The 21,682-nt window shown below is 44.9% G+C and overlaps 1 protein-coding gene across 4 annotated transcripts in view; it reads left to right on the forward strand.

The window, feature by feature from the left end:
- The first annotated feature begins 7,548 nt into the window (after positions 1 to 7,548).
- The window catches only part of ACSM5 (acyl-CoA synthetase medium chain family member 5), a 41,743-nt gene continuing 27,609 nt past the window's right edge, over positions 7,549 to 21,682 (forward strand). For 3 of the 4 annotated variants that reach the window (XM_049904908.1, XM_049904906.1, XM_049904909.1), the window contains exons 1-5: positions 7,549 to 7,655; positions 16,194 to 16,412; positions 17,206 to 17,416; positions 18,245 to 18,452; positions 20,904 to 21,047. In XM_049904908.1, the coding sequence (XP_049760865.1) occupies positions 16,209 to 16,412; positions 17,206 to 17,416; positions 18,245 to 18,452; positions 20,904 to 21,047 (767 nt within the window). In that variant the 5' untranslated portion in view covers positions 7,549 to 7,655; positions 16,194 to 16,208. The remainder of the gene's footprint in view (positions 7,656 to 16,193; positions 16,413 to 17,205; positions 17,417 to 18,244; positions 18,453 to 20,903; positions 21,048 to 21,682) is intronic. The other variant, XM_049904907.1, reaches the window with a different exon arrangement.

Raw genomic sequence — 21,682 nt, forward strand, 5'->3', positions numbered from 1 at the left:
ACAGCCTCCCAGGAATCCCTCCATAAACAATGCCTTGGCTGTACATTCCTCCAGCTTCTGCTTGAATGCTCCTATGATGGGGAGCTTACTACCTTGCCCGCACCTTGTTTGATTCTGAACAAATTTTCTCCTCATAGGTCAATATTTTCTTGTTTCTCTTAAAACTCTCAGGTAATTCCATTGTGCAGTTGTGTAGGATTACAACTACATTGTCAAAGGGAATCAACAAAGCTGAGTCGATAGGAGGATGAGGGATGGACAGCCTGGCTTTCTAGAAAGCAGAGTGATGCATATAATTCAAGCCTAGGTCTCAGTCAAAGGGCCCATTAGTGCCTAACAGGCCTCCAGGCTTCCTGATGAATCCACGAAGTCTACGGCAGACCTGGTATCATGCCTCTGGTCAGCCCTGGCTAAGTCTGCCACAGAGTGATGACTATTAGATGGAGCTTTCATTTTTAGAATTAATTTTCTTGTTTGCTTACTTATTCATTGATTTATTTACTTACAAGAGAAGCTTATTTAAAAGTTCTTTGCCTAGCTGGAGATATCAAAGTACTAGAGAGTAAATTTTTATTCTACAGAAGACCACTAGAACAACCCCTTCTTAGTAGTGTAAGTGGAAGCAGGGAGGGCCAATCAGAACCTTCCCAGGACTCATCACTCACCACTGGAAATCTCTTCCAAGTTTCCTTGGTACCCAGAGCCCCATGACTAACGGGAGGCGGCCAAATTTGTAGAGTACCAAGGAGTCTTCTGGAAAGAAACCTTGAGAGGTAAGATTGTTAGACGCTCTCTGAGGGATTTAGGAGGTACTTGTCAGGAGGGAAGGGGAACCTGGGCCCATGACCTCTGGTAAACTCTAGGACCTTAAGGAGAAGTGCTGCTGGTCCAGCCCAGCCACGGTGGAGGGGTAGACAGCTGACCATCCATGTGCCATAGGGTCAGCAGGGGCTATGGTGGGTTCCAGCTTCCCATTACAAGGTCTTTGGTGGGATATTCCTATCGATTTGTGGGGACAGGGCAGTGGGAGGCTCCAAGAGGGAGGTATCAGCTTTCTTGCCCAACTGGGTAGGCTGAAGCATGAGTCTAAATGCTTCCCATGTCCCCAGGTCTTATAGCATAAAGATCAAGCCAGCAGGCCTGGGGTGGTAAGATCTCCTAGGTCAGGCTTCTGTAGATTCAGCTTTCTTTCTTGCCCCATGGAACCCAGCCACCTTTCCCCTCCCCTAGCCCTTCCCTGTCTCCAAGTAAGATCCTGATGTCAGCTCCCCCAAAAGGTTAAGTGTTAACCAATATTTCATCTAGGACTTTGGAAAACAAGTGATATTAATCTAAGTCTGTCAAATAAGATGAAGGATGGCACCAGCCACCCCCTGAGCTGATGGGATAATGGCGGGAAAAGATCAACATGTTTGAGATACGACCACCGAAACCCAACAGAAGAAAGAGAGTGGACATTTCACAAGTCCCTAAAACTTATGGCCCCTTTTCCCTTAAAAGCCCAAGCTGACCTGTAGTCCAGTGAGACAGACGACTTTAGGAGGAGATCATTCCCCCCGTCTCAAATACTGATACGTATAATAAAGCTCTTGCTACCTACCTCACCCCTGTTCTCAAGAATTGGCAGCTCTAACTCGCGAAATTGCGGTAACTTTAGTACTTGCTAAGACGGCACTGGGTACTGGGTAAGTACCATTCTAGGTGCGAGGGATTCAGTGGTGAACAAAGAATAGTCCTTGCATTCACGGAACTTATATTCTAGCAGTGGGAATCAGACAGCAAATGAGGTAACTAGACATGACAGATAGTACATCAGATACTGCTAAGGAGAAAAAAAAATCAGGGAGATTAGGAAGTGACGGGATGAGAGGGGAGTGTTGGCGTTTAAATAGGGTGACCATGGAAAGCTTCATTCTGAAGCTGACATTTGACTAAAACAATTTGAATTTCCTGGGCAAGAATGGAAACCCTGGTGGCATAGTGGTTAAGAGTTCAGCTGTTAACCAAAAGGTTGGCAGTTCAAATCTACCAGGCACTCCTTTGAAACCCTATGGGGCAGTTCTACCCCATCCTATAGGGTTGCTATGAGTTGGAATCGACTCAACAGCAACGGGTTTGGTTTGGTTTAGGGAAAAATAGTGTTTCCTCTCCTCTCTCTCCCCCTTCTCTCTCTCCTTCTCCTCTCCTCTGTCTCTCTCTCTTGCTCCTTCTCTCTCTTCTCTGTCCGTCATTCACTCGCTCACTCGCACACTCCTTAGGCCCTGGCTCATCCCTACCTTACTTTTTTTTTTTTTTTTTAGGCTCCCCTCAAATGCCAAACTCCGGGGCCCCTTTCTGATTCATCCCCTGGCACTGTGCCCTTGGCCCCTAACCCTGACCCTTGGTTCTCGGGGCCGCATGGACCTCAGTTCTCCTTTTACCTGCCCCTCCCCCTGGCATCCCTGCTGGCCCCTCTGTGGTCCCCTGGGCGCCCTCTGTCGCAGCCCCACAGATTCCCAGCCCAGCTCCTGTGTCAGCCCCAGCCCCATTCAGGAAACTTTATTAATAATAGAAGACTGGGAATAGGAGTAATTAAATAGTTAACATAGGGGTTGGCGACTAGCTGGCCGCCATGTGAGCATCTCCATCATTCCACCAATTGCTCCCTCCTCCGAGCCACCGCCCTTAACTGACCCCCCTGCTTCTACTCTTCGCTTCCCTCAATCCATTCCCTACACAGTACTTACAGATTTCTTTCAAAAACAAATTATATCACATCACTCCTCTTGTTTAAAGGCCCCTTGCCATCATACCCTCACTGTGATCTACCAGGCCCCTCCTCCACTCCATCCTCCTCTCTGGCCTCATCCCTTCCTGGCCCCTGTCCTCCCCTTTCTTCAAACACACCCTGCCTGGGGGGCCTAAACTTTGCCCAAAACACACTTACCCCAATATTCAGGCTTTTCTGGTCATTCAAGTCCCAGCCCAAACACCTGTTCCTGGGGGGTGGGCGGGGGGGGAGGGAGGGTCTTCCCAGCCCCTCCCCAGCCCCCTACTTCCATTGGTTGCATCATAATTTGCATTATTATAACTAAATGCACCTGGTTTATTGTTTCTACTTTGTTCTGTAAATGCCCTTTGTCCACTGCCTGGCCCAGGTTTGGAGCTCAATAAATGTGTGTTGAATGAGTGAATGAAAGAATGACCTAATTTAATTCTTGCAACAAACCCCATAAGTCCATCTCAGTGGTTCTCAGCCGTGACTACACATTAGAATCTCTTGGGAAGCTTTAAAAAAATACTTGATGCCCAAGCCCCAACCCAAGAAATTCTAACGCAATTTGTCAGGAGCTCTGGTGGTACAGTGGTTAAGAACTTGGCTGTTGTCCTATAGGATCGCTATGAGTCAGGATTGATCCTATGTCACACAACAACAATAGGAGACTAAACGGTCAACAATTACTTTCAAACAAAGATGAGAATATAAGGGGGGCAGAGAGACTAGATTAATGGAAACAGAACAACCAGAACAGGAATAATGAGAATGTTCACATATTGTAAAGGGTGTAACTAATGTCACTGAACAATTTGTGTAGAAATTGTTGAATGGAAACCTAAACTGCTGTGTAAACCCTCACTGAAAACACAATAAAACATTATTTAAAATTAAAAAATAATTTAAAAAAAGAACTTGGCTCTTTACCAAAAGTTTGGCAGTTTGAATCCACTAGCTGCTCCTTGGAAATCCTATGAAGCAGTTCTACTCTGTCCTATAGGGTGGCTATGAGTCAGAATTGACTCAATGGTAACGTGTTTGGCTTTGGTTTTTGGGGGGTGGGATGAGTCTGGAAGTCTTTTTTTTTAAGACCTGGAGGCAGGGGCAGATTAACCAGTAAGCAAGGTACACAGAGGCTTACAGTAAGCAAGGTCCACACAGGTTTATATACCATTGATGTGGTGAAACCCATGTGAAATTGTGCACTATAGATTAGTAACTAAGCAAAATTAAGCCTGTGCTTACCTTGCTTATTTTGCGGTAAACTGTCCCTGCCCTGAGGTGATCCTAATGTATGGCCGTCTATGCCAAAGCCCACACTTAAATATGTAACCACTTTGGCAAAAAAAAATTTTTTTTTTTTTTTGGCAGAGGGCAGGCGCCCTGGTCAGTCAGAGTGGCCATTTTTACTCAAGCTCTTACCTTGAGGAAGCCTGGTTTCTCTGAGACTCACTAGGGCCAAGCTGGGGCTGGGGCCGCAAACTCTGCGGCAATTTAGAGAAATCGTGGTCTGAAGAGCAGGCTCTGGCTCCCCCTGGTGTCTAGGCAGGACCTGCAGGCAGCCGGGTATTTTAAAGAAATTCACAGGCAGAAAACCAAGTCCCTTCCTAGGTGCTCTGGAAGGCACAGTTGCCACAGCTGCAATGTTCTGAGTTCTGGGGTTCTGGAGGACCAGGAGCTGGCCCTGGAGAAGAATGGGCCATTGTTGAGTAACAGGGGCCTTGCCCAGCAGCTCTTGCTGAGGGGTGCTTGTCCCTGGACAATGAGGCCTAGAGTTCATGGAGGGCTAGAAGCAAGCATACTATGGGGTGACAGGTGTGATATAGAAGGGCCCCAAACTTAGAGCTTATAAAATTGGAGTTTGAATCCCTGCTCTGTCCCTAAACATCTGTGTGGCCTCGGGCACGTCACCCAGTCTGGGGCTCAGTTTTACCACCTGTAAAAAGGCATACAACTCATAGACAGATAGATAGGTAGGTAGGTAGACAGACAGACAGATAGACAGATAGAAAGATATATAGCTACCCTTGAGTATACTCCATCTCATGGTGACCCTGTGTATAACAGAACAAAACGTTGCCCGGTCCTACGTCATCCTCATGGTTGCAGACATGTTCAAGTCCATCTTTGCTGTTATTGCACCAATCCATCTCACCTTTTGAGGGTCTCTCTTATGCAAAGGTGTGACTTCTTGCTGTGCTGGCACCAGCCTGGGTATGTGACAGCTAATTGTGAATATCCAGGGATTTTGATACCTGGTTGCTGAAACTTTGGTGGCTTGAGAATAGCAATCGTGGGAATATTTACACCACAGGCATTGGCAAACAATGCAAGCCAGGCCATTTTGTTGTTGTTCCCCAAGAGCCAGTTTTCCAGCAGCACACTGCAAGCCAAAACTTCAGAGAATAGCAAGACTAGTGTGGCTGGAACTGAGTGAGAAAGGAGGTAAGAGGAAAGAGCACAGGAAATTATCTGGGCCTTTAGCTTTTGCCCTGAGTGAGATAGGGAGCCATAGGAGGCTTTTTTTTTTTTCAACAGTTTTATTTAGGTATAATTTACATACCAGAAACCCTGGTGGTGCAGTGGTAAAGAGCTGCTCACCAAAAGGTTGGCAGTTGGATTCCACCAGGTGCTTCTTGGAAACCCTGTGGGGCAGTTCTACTCTGTCCTATAGGGTTGCTATGAGTCAGAATCGACTCCACGGCAACGGATTTTTTAATTCACATACCATTAAATTCACTCATTTTAAGTGTACAATTTAATTGTTTTTTCTCATTCATAAGTTTTTTTTTAGTAAATTTATAGAGCTGTGCAATCATCACTACAATTTAAATTTAGAACATTTCCGTTGCCCCAAAGAGAGCCTTCGTGCCATTTGCAGTCGTTCCCTGTTTGCATCCCTAGCCCCAGGAGCCTCCAATCTACTTTCTGTTTCTATACCCGGAGGGTTTTGAGCAGAGCAGGGACATGGTCTGGCTTCCATTGCTATCACTATTGTGTCTTTTCTGTTAAAACATAATAAAGTCCGTGTTTTCTTTTCAGATTGTTCCTGCCTGGCAGAACAACATGTGCGTGGGGACCTGCAGTGCGGTGAATTACTCAAAATGGGCCTTCTAGCCATTCATGGTCTTGTGATTCCCACAAAATGATTGGGTGGGACTATGCTTATGTAAGATGCTTATGTCCCACCAAGAGGATTGGACAGCCTCCTAAGAATACAAATAAGAGTCAAGGATCCCTTGTGGGGGTGTAACCATGCAAATAAGGTGTATGGAACCCTAACAAGGGGATTGGTCAGTTTTGCCATCCTGCTAGGCTTAAAACAAGCCAATCCCAGAAGTGGAGACAGGAACCTCACTACCATCAAGAAAGAAGATCCAGGAGCAGAGTGTATGCTTTGGATGCAGGGTTCCTGAGCTGAAAACCTTCTAGACCCAGGAGACAGAGCTGTAACACCAGAGAAGACAGTAAGGCAGTGAGACGGTGAGAAGTATGGCAGAGAAATGGCAGTGGCAGAACCAGGAAACTGGCTTGAGACAGCATGATGGGCTTCCCGGCCCAAAGAGTAAGGCAGCTTCAGTGGGCATGCCGATCCATGGAATGAGAGAGCTAAGAGCCTCTGGGCAAGAGCTTGCTAGCAGGGTGGGGTGCCTCCAGGAACTTGTTGGTAGAGCTAAAGAAAGAGTTGTAACACTGGCCCTAGCAGGGCAGAGGGCATGCTGACAGCCAAGGGCCAAGGGACTGAAACCAAGATGTTGTCCTGACAGAAAAATCTATATCTTGAGTCATTCCTGATCCTGCAATGTCCTGTTACTTCTCTAATAAACCCCATAACTGTGTGAATGGTCTGTGAGTTCTGTGTGGCCAATGCAAAGAATTATTGAACTCAGCAGAGAAGTAGAGAGTGCCGTTGGAGGGACAGCTGGTGTCAGAATTGGTTAAAAGGTTGGAGGGTGGAGGTATGTTTGACCTCCACCACATAGGAGTCAGCCTTGGGCTGATTTTAATCTTGATTCTCTCTCCTCCCTTGTGTGAAGTTGGAGGAGGTCTGACAATGGTACCACAGCGCCATTTTTACACAAAAGAATCAGACGATTGTGGTCCATAGGGTTTTCACTGGCCGATTTTCAGACATAGATCTCCAGGCCTTTCTTCCTAGTCTGTCTTTGTCTGGAAGCAATGCTGAAACCTGTTCAGCATTACAGTAACACGCCGCCTCCACTGACAGACAGGTGGTAGCTGTGCGTGTGGTGTATTGGCCGAAACTGAACGCAGGTCTCCTGCATGGATGGCAAGATTTCTACCACTGACTCACCACTCTCTCCTTCTCATATTAAACCCGTTGCTGTCGAGTCAATTCCAACTCATAGCGAACCTACAGGACAGAATAGAACTGCCCCATAGGTTTTCCAAGGAGCAGCTGATGGATTCGAACTGCTGACCTTTTGGTTAGTAGCCAAGCTCTTAACCACTGTGCCACCAGGTCTCCCCTTTTCAGATTAGATGACCTGAATTTTCAGCTGCAAGGGAAAGGACACCCACCAGGCCTGGTGGTGGTGTAGTTGTTAGTTGCCATTGAGTTAGCTCAATCTGGTGTTAGGAAACACTGAGGTAGGTGTTGGAGCTGGGTTTTAATCTCTCAGCCATTGTGAGTTGTGAGAAAAGCTTGAATGGAAGCACTCTCACTGGCTGGCTCAAAGAGCCCTGCCAGTTGAAGCCACTGAGTGCTCTGCTGGCTTTGGGCCCTGCCCCCTCTTGGCTGCGTTTGGAGCCAAATTCTCTGGAGCTGCGTCAGCTCTGCCTTTGCCAGCCTCCCAAGAAGCCAGAAGTACACAGACAGTAAGGCTGCGTTCGGCTGAAGCAAACACAGGACTTTTGCAATTCCTGGGCACAAAAAAAGGTAAAGTCTGGAGAAATCCCTCAGGAGCTAGTGCCCTCTCCCCCTGAGGCTTTTAATGATTAAGACAGGAAGAGGGTATGGCCTGAAATGACCTAGGGGACTTGGTAGTGATGCTAGTGGATTCTAATTACCAATTGTCCAGAGGCCTGGGAAGCTAGGGGTAGGGGAGGCAAAGGAAGGGCTTGGGAAAGAGGTGAGGAGTGTGAGGGGTCAGCACAGGGCATCTCTGAGGCACGACAAATTGGCCACAGTGGAGGTCACAGCTGAGGCCTAGGCCTTCCTGGGGGGTGAGACCTTGAAGTCACTGCCTGTTCAAGTCTCACTTTCTTTATCTGTAACATGGAGAAAATAAAACTTACCTCATAGAGTTGTTAGAAGGATTCAACGAAATGTGTACAAAGCACTTTCAAAATGTTTGGTACGCAGGAATCCTTCGATGGTGTTGTTAGCTGCCATCGAGTTGATTCCGATTCAGAGTGACTCCATACATTACTTCAGGTTTTCCTGGCTGCATTCTTTACAGGAGCAGATCACCAGGACTGACTTCTGAAGTACCACAAACTGGGCTTGAGCCTCCAACCTTTAGGTTAGCAGTCGAGTGCTAATCATTCGCACTACATAGGGACCTTCAAGCCTTCAATAGATGATAATTATCATTTTTCTTGTTGTTGTGATGTATTCTTATTGTTGGTTATTGCTACCACTATTCAGCTACTGTATTATTATTGCCACCAAGAGGCCTTGGGTGGAAGGAAACGGAAACTGGGAACCTGTCCCTAGGCCGTGGCTTCTCAAACTTACTGTGCCAACAACTTTCCTGGGGGTCTTGGTAAAATGCAGATTCTGATTCAGTGGGTCGGGAGTGGGATCTGAGATTCTGCATTTCTAACTTGCTTTCAGGTGATGCCGATTGATGCGGCTGGTCCTGGGACCACGCTTTGCACAGCAAGACTCTAAAACCACCTTGCCCAATACAGTAGCCTCATTAAGACACCAGCTGATTTTAACGTGCAGCAACACTAGTACAGTTGCTGTCATTGGGTAGTTACACGCGATTAGATGAGTTGATCCCGAGTAGAGCAGATTACCTTCCATAATGGAATTACCCTTTATAATGTAATCTATATCTAATTTATTATTTTTATTGTGCTTGAGATAAACTTTACAGAGCAAATTAGTTTCTAATCCAACAACTTATACACAAATTGTTTTGTGACATTGGTTGCAATCCCCAAGATGTATCAACACTCTCCCCTGCCACACCCCAATTCTCCATTTCCTGTCCTTCCATTTTCCTGTCCCTTCCTGCCTTCTTGTCATTGCTTTTGGGCAGGTGTTGCCCTTTTGGTCTCATATACATGACTGAACTAAGAAGTACATTCCTCAAGTGTGTTATTTGCCTTATGGACCTGTTTAACCTTTGGCTGAAGGCTGAACTTCGGGAGGGCCTCTGAATTTTGGGAGGGCCTTCAGTTCTGAGTTCAAAGGTGTCTGAGGGCCATAGTCTCAGTTCAGGGTTCGTCCAGGCTCTGTCAGAATAGTAAGTCTGGTCTTTTCATGTGTGTCTGTGAGTTAGAATTTAGTTCTACATTTTTCTCCTGCTCTGTCTGGGACCCTCTATTGTGATCCCTGTCAGAGTATGATCCCTGTCAGAGCGGTTGGTGGTGGTAGCTGGGCACCATCTAGTTCTTCTAGGCTCAGGCTGGTGGAGGCTGTTGTACTTGTGAACCATTAGTCCTTTGGACTAACCTTTCCCTTGTATCTTTGGTTATCTTCATTCTCCTTTGCTCCAGACAGGATGGGACAAGTAGATGTATTTTAGATGGCTACTCACAAGCTTTTAAGACCCCAGATGCTACTTACCAAAGTAGGATGTAGAACACTTTCTTTAAGAACTTTGTTATGCCAGTTAAGCTAGATGTTCCCTGAGTAATGTAGTCCAAATTGAGATGTGCTTTTAAGTGTAAAATACACATTGAATTTCCAGAACTTAGTATGAAAAAAAGGTAAAATAGCTCCTTAATAATTTCTTTTTTAATATGAACAGTCAGTTCACCAAAGAAGACATTTATGCAGTTAACAGACATGAGGAAATGCTCATGATTACTAGCCATTAGAAAAATGCAAATCAAAACTACAATGAGATACCACCTCATCCCAACATTACTGGCATGAATCAAAAAAACAGGTTGCTGGGAGATTGGAACTCTTAAGCACTACTGGTGGGAATGCAAAATGCTACAACCATTTTGGAAAACGATATGGTGCTTCATTAAAAAGCTAGAAATAGAAATATCATAAGATTCAGCAATCCCACACCTAGGAATATATCCTGAGAAATAAGAGCTGTGATTAAAATACACATATGCACACCCATGTTCATTGCAGCATTGTTCACAATAGCAAAAAGGTGAAAACAACCTAAGTGTCCATCAGCAGATAAATGGATAAACAAACTGGTACATACGCACAATGGAATACTACGAAATGATAAAGAACAATGATGAATCTTTGAAACATCTCCCAACATGGATGAATCTGAAGGGCATTATGCTGAGTGAAATAAGTCTATCACAAAAGGACAAATATTGTATGAGACTACTGTTATAAAAACTCATGAAAAGGTTTACACACAAAAAGAAACTATCTCTGATGGTTATGATGAAGGGGAGGGGTGGTGGAAAAACACTAAATAGACAATGGGTAAGTAGTAACTTTGGTGAAGGGTAAGACAGTACACAATACTAGGGAAGCCAGTACAACTTGACCAAGACAAGGTCATGGAAGCTCCATAGACACATCCAAACTCCCTGAGGGACCGAATTACTGGTCTGAGGGCTGGGGACCATGGTCTTGGAGGACATCTAGCTCAATTGGCATGACACAGTTTATAAAAAAAAAGTTCTACATCCAACTTTGGTGAGTAGCATCTGGGGCCTTAAAAGCTTGTGATCAGCAATCTAAGATACTTCACTGGTCCCACCCTGTCTGGAACAAGGGAGAATAAAGAAAACCAGAGACACAAGATAAAGATTAGTCCAAAGGACGAATGAGCCACAAGTACCACAGCCTCCACCAGACTGAGTCCAGCACAATTAGATGGTGCCTGGCTACCACCACTGACAGGGATCACAATAGAGGGTCCCAGACAGAGCTGGAGAAAAATGTAGAATAAAATTCAAACTCACACAAAAAAGACCAGACTTACTGGTCTGACAGAGACAGGAGAAACCCCAAGAGCACGGTCCCTGGACACCCTTTTAATTCAATACTGAAGTCACTCCTGAGATTCACCCTTCAGCCAAAGATTAGACAGGCCCATAAAACAAAACAAGACTAAATGGGCACACCAGCCCAGGGGCAAGGACGAGAAGGCAGGAGGTGACAGGAAAGCAGGTAATGGGGAACCCAAGGTCTAGAAGGGGAGAGTGTTGACATGTTGTGGGGTTGGCAACCAATGTCACAAAACAAAATGTATATTGATTGTTTAACGAGAAGCTAATTTGCTCTGTCCTATAGGGTTGCTATGAGTCAGAATCGACTTGATGGCAGTGGGTTTAATTTGCTCTGTAAACCTTCATCTAAAGCACAATAAAAAAAAAATTATTTTTCATATTGATTACATGTTGAGAGGACAATATTTTGGATTATGTAGCTAAATATAATGCATTATTAAAATTTATTTCATTTGTTTCTTTTTTGATTTTCTATATGAAACTACTGTCTTTGTTAGTTGCCATTGAGTAGGTTCTGACTCATGGCGGCCCCATGTGGTACAGAGTAAAATGGCCCCATAGGGTTTTCTTGACTGTAATCTTAATGGAAGCAGATCACCATGACTTTTCTTCCGTAGTGCTGCTGGGTGGGTTTGAACCACCAACCTCTCAATTAGCAGTCAAGTGCAAACTGTTTGTACCACCTAGGGGTCTTTTTGTTTTGATCTGTTTCATTCTTTTTTTTTCTTAAATTGTACTTTAGATGAAGGTTAACAACACACTAGTTTCTCATTAAACAGTTAGTACACACATTGTTTTACAACATTGGTAAACAATCCCGCAACATTTCAACACTTTCCCTTCTTCACCTTGGTTTCCCTATTACCAGCTTTCCTGTCCCCTCCTGCCTTCTTGTCCTTGCCCCTGGACTGGTGTGCCTCCTTAGTCTCGTTTTTTTGTTTGTTTTAATGGGACTGTCCAATCTTTGGCTGAGGGGTGAACCTCAGGAGTGACTTCATTACTGAGCTGAAAGGGTGTCCAGGGGCCATACTCTCAGGGTTTCTCCAGACTCTGTCAGGCCAGCAAGTCTGTTCTTTCTTTTCGAATAAAATTTTGTTCTACATTTTTCTCCAGCTCTGTCCAGGACCCTCTATTGTGATCCCTGTCAGGGTAGTCAGTGGTGGTAGATGTGCACCATCTAGTTGTACTGGACTCAGTCTGGTGGAGGCCATGGTAGATGTGGTCCATTAGTCTTTTGGACTAATCTTTCCCTTGTATCTTTGTTGTTGTTAGGTGCGATTGAGTTGGTTCCGACTCATAGCGACCCTATGCACAACAGAATGAAACACTGCCCTGTCCTGCGCCATCCTCACAATTGTTGTTATGCTTGAGCCCATCGTTGCAGCTACTGTGTCAATCCACCTCTTTGAGGGTCTTCCTCTTTTCCACTGACCCTGTACTCTGCCAAGCATGATGTCCTTCTCCAGGTACTGATCCCTCCTGACAAGATGTCCAAAGAATGTAAGACACAGTCTCGCCATCCTTGCTTCTAAGGAGCATTCTGGTTGTACTTCTTCTAAGACAGATTTGTTTGTTCTTTTGGCAGTCCATGGTATATTCAATATTCTTCGCCAACACCACAATTCAAAGGCGTCAACTCTTCTTCAGTCTTCCTTATTCATTGTCCAGCTTTCACATGCATATGATGCAATTGAAAATACCATGGCTTGGGTCAGGCACACCTTAGTCTTCAGGGTGACATCTTTGCTCTTCAACACTTTGAAGAGGTCCTTTGCAGCAGATTTGCCCAATGCAGTGCGTCTTTTGATTTCTTGACTGCTGCTTCCATGGCTGTTGATTGTGGATCCAAGTAAAAGGAAATCCTTGACAACTTCAATCTTTTCTCCATTTATCATGATGTTGCTCATTGGTCCAGTTGTGAGGATTTTTGTTTTCTTTATGTTGAGGTGTAATCCATACTGAAGGCTGTGGACTTTGATCTTCATTAGTAAGTGCTTCAAGTCCCCTTCACTTTCAGCAAGCAAGGTTGTGTCATCTGCATAACACAGGTTGTTAATGAGTCTCCCTCCAATCCTGATGCCCTGTTCTTCTTCACATAGTCCAGCTTTTCATATTATTTGTTCAGCATACAAATTAAATAGGTATGGTGAAAGAATACAACCCTGACACACAACTTTCTTGACTTTAAACCAATCAGTATCCCCTTGTTCTGTCCGAACAACTGCCTTTTGATCCATGTAAAGGTTCCTCATGAGCACAATTAAGTGTTCTGGAATTCCCATTCGTCACAGTGTTATCCATAGTTTGTTATAATCCACACGGTCAAATGCCTTTGCATAATCAATAAAACACAGCTAAACATCCTTCTGGTATTCTCTGCTTTCAGCCAGGATCCATCTGACATCAGCAATGATATCCCTGGCTCCACATCCTCTTCTAAAACTGGCCTGAATTTCTGGCAGTTCCCTGTTGATATGCTGCTGCAGCCATTTTTGAATGATCTTCAGCAGAATTTTGCTTGTGTGTGATATTAATGATATTGTTCTATAATTTCCACATTCAGTTGGATCACCTTTCTTCGGAATAGGCATAAATATGGATCTCTTCCAATCAGTTGGCCAGGAAGCTGTCTTCCATATTTCTTGGCAAAGACGAGTGAGCACCTCCAGCACTACATCTGTTTGTTGAAACATCTCAATTGATATTCCATTAATTCCTGGAGCCTTGTTTTTCGCCAATGCCTTCAGAGCAGCTTGGACTTCTTCCTTCAGTACCATCAGTTCCTGATCATATGCAACCTCTTGAAATGGTTGAACATTGACTAATTCTTTTTGGCATAATGACTCTGTGTATTCCTTCCATCTTCTTTTGATGCTTCCTGCATCATTTAATATTTTCCCCATGGAATCCTTCACTATTGCAACTCGAGGCTTGAAGTTTTTCTTCAGTTCTTTCAGCTTGAGGAATGCCAAGCGTGTTCTTCCCTTTTGGTTTTCTATCTCCAGCTCTCTGCACATGTCATTATAATACTTTATTTTGTTTTCTCGAGAGGCCCTTTGAAATCTTTTGTTCGGTTCTTTTACTTCATGAATTCTTCCTTTTGCTTTAGCTGCTTGATGCTCAAGCGCAAGTTTCAGAGTCTCCTCTGACTTCCATCTTGGTCTTTTGTTTCTTTCCTGTCTTTTCAATATCCTCTTGCTTTCTTCATGGATGATGTCCTTGATGTCATTCCACAACTCATCTGGTCTTCGGTCACTAGTGTTCAGTGTGTCAAATCTATTCTTCAGATGGCCTGTAAATTCAGGTGGGATATATTCAAGGTCATATTTTGGCTCTCGTGGACTTACTCTGATTTTCCTCAGTTTCAGCTTGAACTTGCATATGAGCAATTGATGGTCTGTTCCACAGTTGGCCCCTGGCCTTGTTCTGACTGATGATATTGAGCTTTTCCATTGTCTCTTTCCATAGATGTAGTCAATTTGATTTCTGTGTGGTCCATCTGGTGAGGTCCATGTGTATAGTCGCCATTTATATTGGTGAAAGAAGGTATTTGCAATGAAGAAGTCATTGGTCTTGCAAAATTCTCTCATTCGACCTCCGGCATTGTTTCTATCGCCAAGGCCATATTTTTCAACTACTGATCCTTCTTCTTTGTTTCCAACTTTCGCATTCCAATCGCCTGTAATTATCAATGCATCTTGATTGCATGTTCAATCAATTTCAGACTGCAGCAGCTGATAAAAATATTCTATTTCTTCATCTTTAGCCCTAGTGGTTGGTGCGTAAATTTGAATAATAGTCGTATTAACTGGTCTTCCTTGTAGGCATATGGATATTATCCTATCGCTGACAGCGTTGTACTTCAGGATAGATCTTGAAACGTTCTTTTCGACGATGAATGCAACATCATTCCTCTTTGAGTTGTCATTCCCAGCATAGTAGACTATATGATTGTCCTATTCAAAATGGCCAATACCAGTCCATTTCAGCTCACTGATGCCTAGGATATTGATGTTTATGCTTTCCATTTCATTTTTGACGATTTCCAATTTTCCTAGATTCATATTTCGTACATTCTAGGTTCTGGTTATTAATGGATGTTTGCAGCTATTTCTTCTCATTTTGAGTCATGCCACATCAGCAAATGAAGGTCCCGAAAGCTTTACTCCATCCACGTCATTAACATCGACTCTACTTTGAGGAGGCAGCTCTTTCCCAGTCATCTTTTGAGTGCCTTCTAACCTGGGGGGCTCATCTTCCAGCACTAGATCAGACAATGTTCCGCTGCTATTCATAAGGTTTTCACTGGCTAATGCTTTTCAGAAGTAGATGCCGGGTTCTTCTTCCTACTCTGTCTTAGTCTGGAAGCTCAGCTGAAACCTGTCCTCCATGGGTGACCCTGCTGGCATCTGAATACTGGTGACATAGCTTCCAGCATCACAGCAACACACAAGGCCCCACAGTACGACAAACTGACAGACACGTGGGAGATTGTATCTTTAGTTTTCTTCATTCTTCCTTGCTCCCGAAGGGGTGAGACCAGTGGAGTATCCTAGATGGCTGCTCACAGGCTTTTAAAACCCCAAACGCTACTCACCAAAGTAGAATGCAGAACATTGTCTTTTTAAACTATGTTATGCCAATTGAACTAGATATTCCCTGATACCATGGTCCCCACAGTTGCACCTAGGGCCCTTCTGAGGCACCCTGGTGGTACAACGGTTAAGTGCTTGGCTGCTAAACAAAAGGCTGGCAATTCCAACCCAGCAAGCAATTTCATGGGAGAAAGACCTGGCAATCAGCTCCCATAAAGATTACAGCTTAGAAAACCCTATAGGGCAGTTCTGCTTTGTCACAAGGGGTCACTGTGAGTTGAAATCTGCTCAATGGCACCTAACAACAACAGCAACAGGGACCTTTTAAATTACATATGTGGCTCACTTTATATTTGTATTGGACACCCCTGCCCTAGAGCCTTCTTAGGCTTTGTCATGCCAGTTCAGAATTGGCCAAAGGCTGTTGGAGGGAGAATCTTTGAAGGGCTGAGCCTTGGGAAGCAGACTGAGTTACTGAACCCCAGGACCACAGATACCCCCAGGTAGCAAGAGGTGAATGGGATGGACCTCGGGCTCAGAAAGAAGAAATGACCTGACCAAAATCACACAGCAGAACTGAGACTATAGCCCAAGACTCTGTTCTGCAGGTCAGTAGGTACTACAGGCACCACTAGGGCTTACCACAGCTTTCTCTCCCCAAAGCCCAGCAACCAGGGCGATGTTCTCTCTCTTCTCTCTGGTGACAGGCAGGAGGCAGCACCATGAGGCTGTGGCTGAGAGGCCTGCTCCTCCAGACTCTGAGGAGCTTTCGAGGATTCTGTGGGTCTCCGGGGCAGCAGGCACCTCTGCCTACCCCTCCGAAGATCGTGGCCACCTGGGAAGCCATCAGTCTGGGAAGGCAGCCAGTGCCTGAGTACTTCAACTTCGCCCATGACGTGCTGGATGTGTGGAGCCAGATGGAAAAGGTGAACCTGTTGGTGTCCTGCTGTCCATTGTGGGCACCTGAGACTGACCTCAGATATCCCCATGAGACTCAAGGCTATAAGACATGTGGATGTGGACATTTTGACCTGGGAATTTTGCAAGTCTTAATATCTAAACTGAAGCCCTGGTGGCACAGTGGTTAAGAGCTCGGCTGCTAACCAAAAGGTCAGCAGTTTGAATCTACCAGCCGCTCCTTGGAAACCCTATGGGGCAGTTCTACTCTGCCTTTACTCTACTCTGTTCTATAAGTCTGCCTTTAGAGGAGCAGACTGCCACATCCTTCTCCCATGGAGCAGCTGGGAGCAATAGGTTTCTTTTTGTCACAATGAAAATATTCTGGAATTAGAATAAAGTGACGACTATAGTACCCTGTGACTATCCTAAAAATAACTGAGCCGTAAACCTTAAAATGGCCAGTTGTATGACATGTGAATAATATCAAAAGAACAGGAAAAGTACAGGATGGTGCAAATCATATGCTATCTTTTGCATTAAGAAAATAGGATGGAAAACGAGAACCTACCTATATTTGCATAAAGAAGCACTAAAAGGCTAGGTAGGAAACCAATCAAAGTAGGTACACACCAAGCAGGTGTAGATAGATAGGACAGAGGATGGGAGTAGAACTTCTCAACGTTTCACAATACCTTTCCATATTGTTTTCATTTTTGTGACCTATTAACTATTGGTAAAAATTAAATAAAACTTTAAAAAATTAAAAAAAAAAATTCAGCCAATGGCTTAGATTGCTTTTCTTCTTGTACCGCCATCTAGGCTGGACACCGGCCCCCAAATCCCGCGTTCTGGTGGGTTGATGGCATGGGAGCAGAGGTCAGGTGGAGTTTTGAGGAGCTGGGGAGGCAGTCCAGGAAGGCTGCCAACGTGCTGGGAGGTGTGTGTGGCCTGCAGTCCGGGGACAGAATGATGTTGGTGCTCCCGCGGGTCCCGGAGTGGTGGCTGGTGAGCGTGGCATGCATGCGGACAGGTCAGTGAGTGTGGCTGGGAGTTCTAGTGGGGGCTACACAACCCATCAGAGCTTTTTGGTTTGGGGGATGGAGCAAAATGAACTCTATGGAGAGTTTTCTTTACTACCCCTTTGCCCAACCATCACAAACTTGATTTATACAGAAACCAGGCAGTAATACCAATGAGGAAAGCAGGCCAAGTATGAGGCAACAGAAAGTGGAGAGGACTGTGGTAACCTGGAGACCACATGTGTTGCCTGACAGGGGCAGCTGCTTCTCAGCTCCAACCAAATGCTGCCAGACAGGAATGAGGGCCAATGTCATTACAGCTTCTAATTTTGTAATAGGTCTAAGTCTTAGTTTCATTATCTGCACAATAATTTGCTGCTGTCAAGTCAATTCCAACTCGTAGTGACCCTATAGCACAGAGTAGAGCTGACCCCACAGGGTTTCCAAGGCTATAAATCTTTACATGCAGACTACCACATCTTTCTCCCGAGGATCAGCTGGTGGGTTCCAATCTCCAACTTTTTGGTTAGCAGCCAAGTGCTTTAACCACTATGCCACCAGGTCTCCATATCTGCGCAATAGATATGATAATAGTATCTACTTCCCAGGGTTGTAAGGATTAAATGAAATAATGCAAAGCCTTTAGCACATGTAAGTGTTCCATAAAATTTTTCTAGATGTTATTATTAATATTATTATCTTTTTCAGCTCAGGCATTCCAACCCTCTCCAGACCCTTTTTGCCCCCATCTCTCAAGGAGATACTGGGTCTAGACCTCTTCATAGGGCTCTTTCTCTCCCCTACTGCCCAGCCATCATCTCCTGTCTTTATGGTGTCAGGGGCCGTGATGATTCCTGGTGTCTCTCAGCTGACAGAGAAGGACTTGAAGTACCGGCTGCAGGTGTCCAGGGCTAAAACCATTATCACCAGTGACTCCCTGGCTCCGCAGGTGGACGCCATTAGCGCCGACTGCCCTTCCCTCCAGACTAAGGTGCTGGTGTCAGACCTCAGTCGGCCAGGCTGGATAGACTTCAGGGAACACCTCCGGTAAGTTGGGGCTTTCCAGGAAAATGGGCGCAACAAGGAAGCCAAGGCATTCCCCCTTGAAGCAACAAGAGGTGGGATGCATTGCTGACTGCACACAAAGAGTAAAGCAGAAAGGAATATTCACTTTGGCAGCCACACGGACCTGAAAGCTAATCCTGGTGACCACCTTAACATTTTTCAAGGTCACTCACTTGTTCTGTACTGGATCTGTCACTGGCTTTTCTGTGCCTTATTTGCCTCTACAATGTTAGTGATAGTTATACAAACAAACCAACCAAGCAAACAAATCTGTTGCCAAAAACCAAACCCATTACCATCAAGTTGATTCCAACTCATAGCGACCTTCTAGGGCAGAGTTTAGAACTGCCCCAGAGGGTTTCCAAGGCTGTAATCTTTACCAAAGCAGACTGCCACATCTTTCCCCGGCAGAGTGGCTAGCGGGTTTGAACCACAGACCTTTTGGTTAGCAGCCGAGCACTTAACTACTGCACCACCAGGGCTCCTTATACAGCTATTAGCCGGAATAAATAAAATAACTTACGTGGTGCATTCAGTTCACAGCCAGTGGTTCCTTAGTGATATAATAATAGCTGCCATGTATTGAGTGCTTATTGTATGCTAGGCACTATGTTAGGAAAGCATTAACCTGCATACGTTCATGTAACAAAAATTTAATGAACATTTACTTTGTGGTATCGTGTTTGGTGCTCAGAACACAATAAGAAATAAGATATCGCCTTAATTAATCATTGGAAAAAAAAAAAACCCTATGAAGAGTGCTTTATCCCAGTTTTACAGGTGAGGAAACAGAGATTTGGAGAAGTGACTTGCTCAAGGCCCTAAAAATGCAGTCAAGTCAGGATTGGAACAGGGATCTGCCTTATCCCAAAGCCAACGATACATTTGCCTTTGAGCAAGATGCTGGTAGAAACCTATCTGGGAAGTTGAGACTTTGTCCTGATAAGAGGTCAGAGCCAAAAAAGGGTCCTTTCAGGGTCCTGCACCGTTGAGTCACAAGTCCCCATCCTACAGAGCAACTGCGTCAGATTCACCTGGGTGCTGTTTAAATACAGATTCCAAGGCCCCACACCTGAGCTACTGAACCAGCCATATCTAAGTGTGGCCCTGGGGATCTATCTTTTAAAAATCTATCCAGGTGATGTTGATGAACTGCTAGGTTGGTCTAGATCAAACAAACAACAACAACAAAAAAAAACCCATTGCTGATGATTCAGCTCATAGCAATCCTATAGGACAGAGTAGAACTGTCCCATAGGGTTTGCAAGAAGTAGCTGGTGGATTCAAACTGCTGACCTTTTGGTTAGCAGCCGTAGCTCTTAACCACTGCACCCCCCGGGGCTCTATCAGGGATTCTCAATTCTAGTTATCACTGGAGTCACCTGAGGAGCTTTAAAAAACACCAATGCCCAGGCCTACCCTCAAAGATTCTCATTTCCTTTTGCCCAAGGTAGGGTTGAGGCAATGATATTTCTTTTTAAAACTTACCAGGTGTGATGGTTCATTTTAGCTGTCACCTTGGGTAGGCTATATTTCCCACTAGTATAGTTACTGTGATTAGATGAGTTGGTCTTGAGTACAGCAGATTGCCTTCCATAATGTAATCACTTCCCATAATGTAATCTAATTTAATGCAATCAACCAGTTGAGGTCATACTAGCACAGGGTGGACCCTAAACCTAATCAGTTCTGAGTTATAAAAACACCAGAATAGACACAGAGACACACACACAGGGGAAGACATATAACATGTGAGGATTGTCTACAGCCAAGGATCACTGGCAGACACCAGGAACTAGGAGAGAGGCTCAGAGAAGGAACTGGCATGCCTGAGACTCTGATTTGGAATTTTAGCCTCCAGAACTGTAAGAGAATAAATTTCTGTTCTTTAAAGCCACCTACTTGTGGTATTTGTGTTACAGCAGCACTCAGAAACTAAGACATGAGATGATTCTAAGATGCAGCCAGAGTTGAGAACTAGTGGGTTAGATGATTCTCTAGATCTCAGAACTTTAGGAATTACTCAGATCTTGAGCCTCTGAAATTGATGAACCCTTTAGAGAACAGCCCTAAATCATGAGGAATTGGTGTGGAGGTGGGGGTGGGGGGAGGCTGTGCCTAAATGTACAGGCATATGGACATGTGTGTGACCCACCAGAAAGTCCTCATGCCCTAGTAAAAGTGCATGGGCTCTTTGGAGTGAGTCATTTCACCATTTGGAGCCTCAATTTCCTTGTCTGCAAAAGAGATATGATAGTGCCTACTGAGTGAGGAGGCTGTAGGGATTAGAGATAATGCAAGTTGGAGCTCTCAGCACAGTGTCTGACAAGTGGTATTCATAGACACAGCTGTCAGCATTGTTGTTATAAAGTTTATTGTTATTATTGCTATTTTTATTACAAGTAGTATCACTGGTATTTTCACATTTTACAGAGAGGCATCTGCAGAGCACACCTGTGTGAGGACCAAAAGTCAAGATCCACTGGCCATCTACTTTACCAGTGGTACCACCGGGGCCCCCAAGATGGTCGAGCACTCCCAGTGCAGCTACGGTTTGGGTTTTGCGGCCAGTGGAAGGTACTGGGGGCAACTCACCGGGCAGGTCCAAGGCACAGAAAGTAGGCGAGTGAGCTGGAGGAGTGGAGTGGGGGGCAGAGTAGCAGGAATTGAGGTCGGAGAGCTAGCAAAGGGGCTTCTCAGGTAGGATATTGGAGGCTTTAGCTTTGATTCTGAGCCAAGCAAAAACCATTGGATGGTTTTCGGCAAACAAGTGGCTGGATTTGATTTGTTTTTTAAAAAGGATCACTTGGGATTCTGGGTTAAGAATGAACTGTAGGAGGCAGAGGATGAAGCAGGAGCCCGTTACACTGAGAGGCATTGTAGTAAGAAATGACGGTGGTGGCTTGCCCAGGGAAACAGCAGGGGAAGGAGCGAGGTGAGATTCTGAATGCATTTTGAAGGTAGGTTTAATAGGATTTGCAGGCGGATTCCATGTGGAATGAAAGAGAAAGAGAAGAGTTAAGGATGACTCCAAGGTTTGTGATAGAAGGAAGTCTGTTGGATGTGCTGGTCTGATGGAAGTGAAATAAGGAGCTTATTTTTGACACTGGAAGTTTGAGATGCCTGTTAGATACCTCGGTACTGGTAAACCAGTTGCTGTCAAGTCAATTCCAGCTTACAGTGTCTCCCTGTGTGTCAGACTCGAACTGTGT

Source organism: Elephas maximus, chromosome 12 (assembly GCF_024166365.1).
Source record: "Elephas maximus indicus isolate mEleMax1 chromosome 12, mEleMax1 primary haplotype, whole genome shotgun sequence".
Taxonomy (NCBI): Eukaryota; Metazoa; Chordata; class Mammalia; order Proboscidea; family Elephantidae; genus Elephas; species Elephas maximus.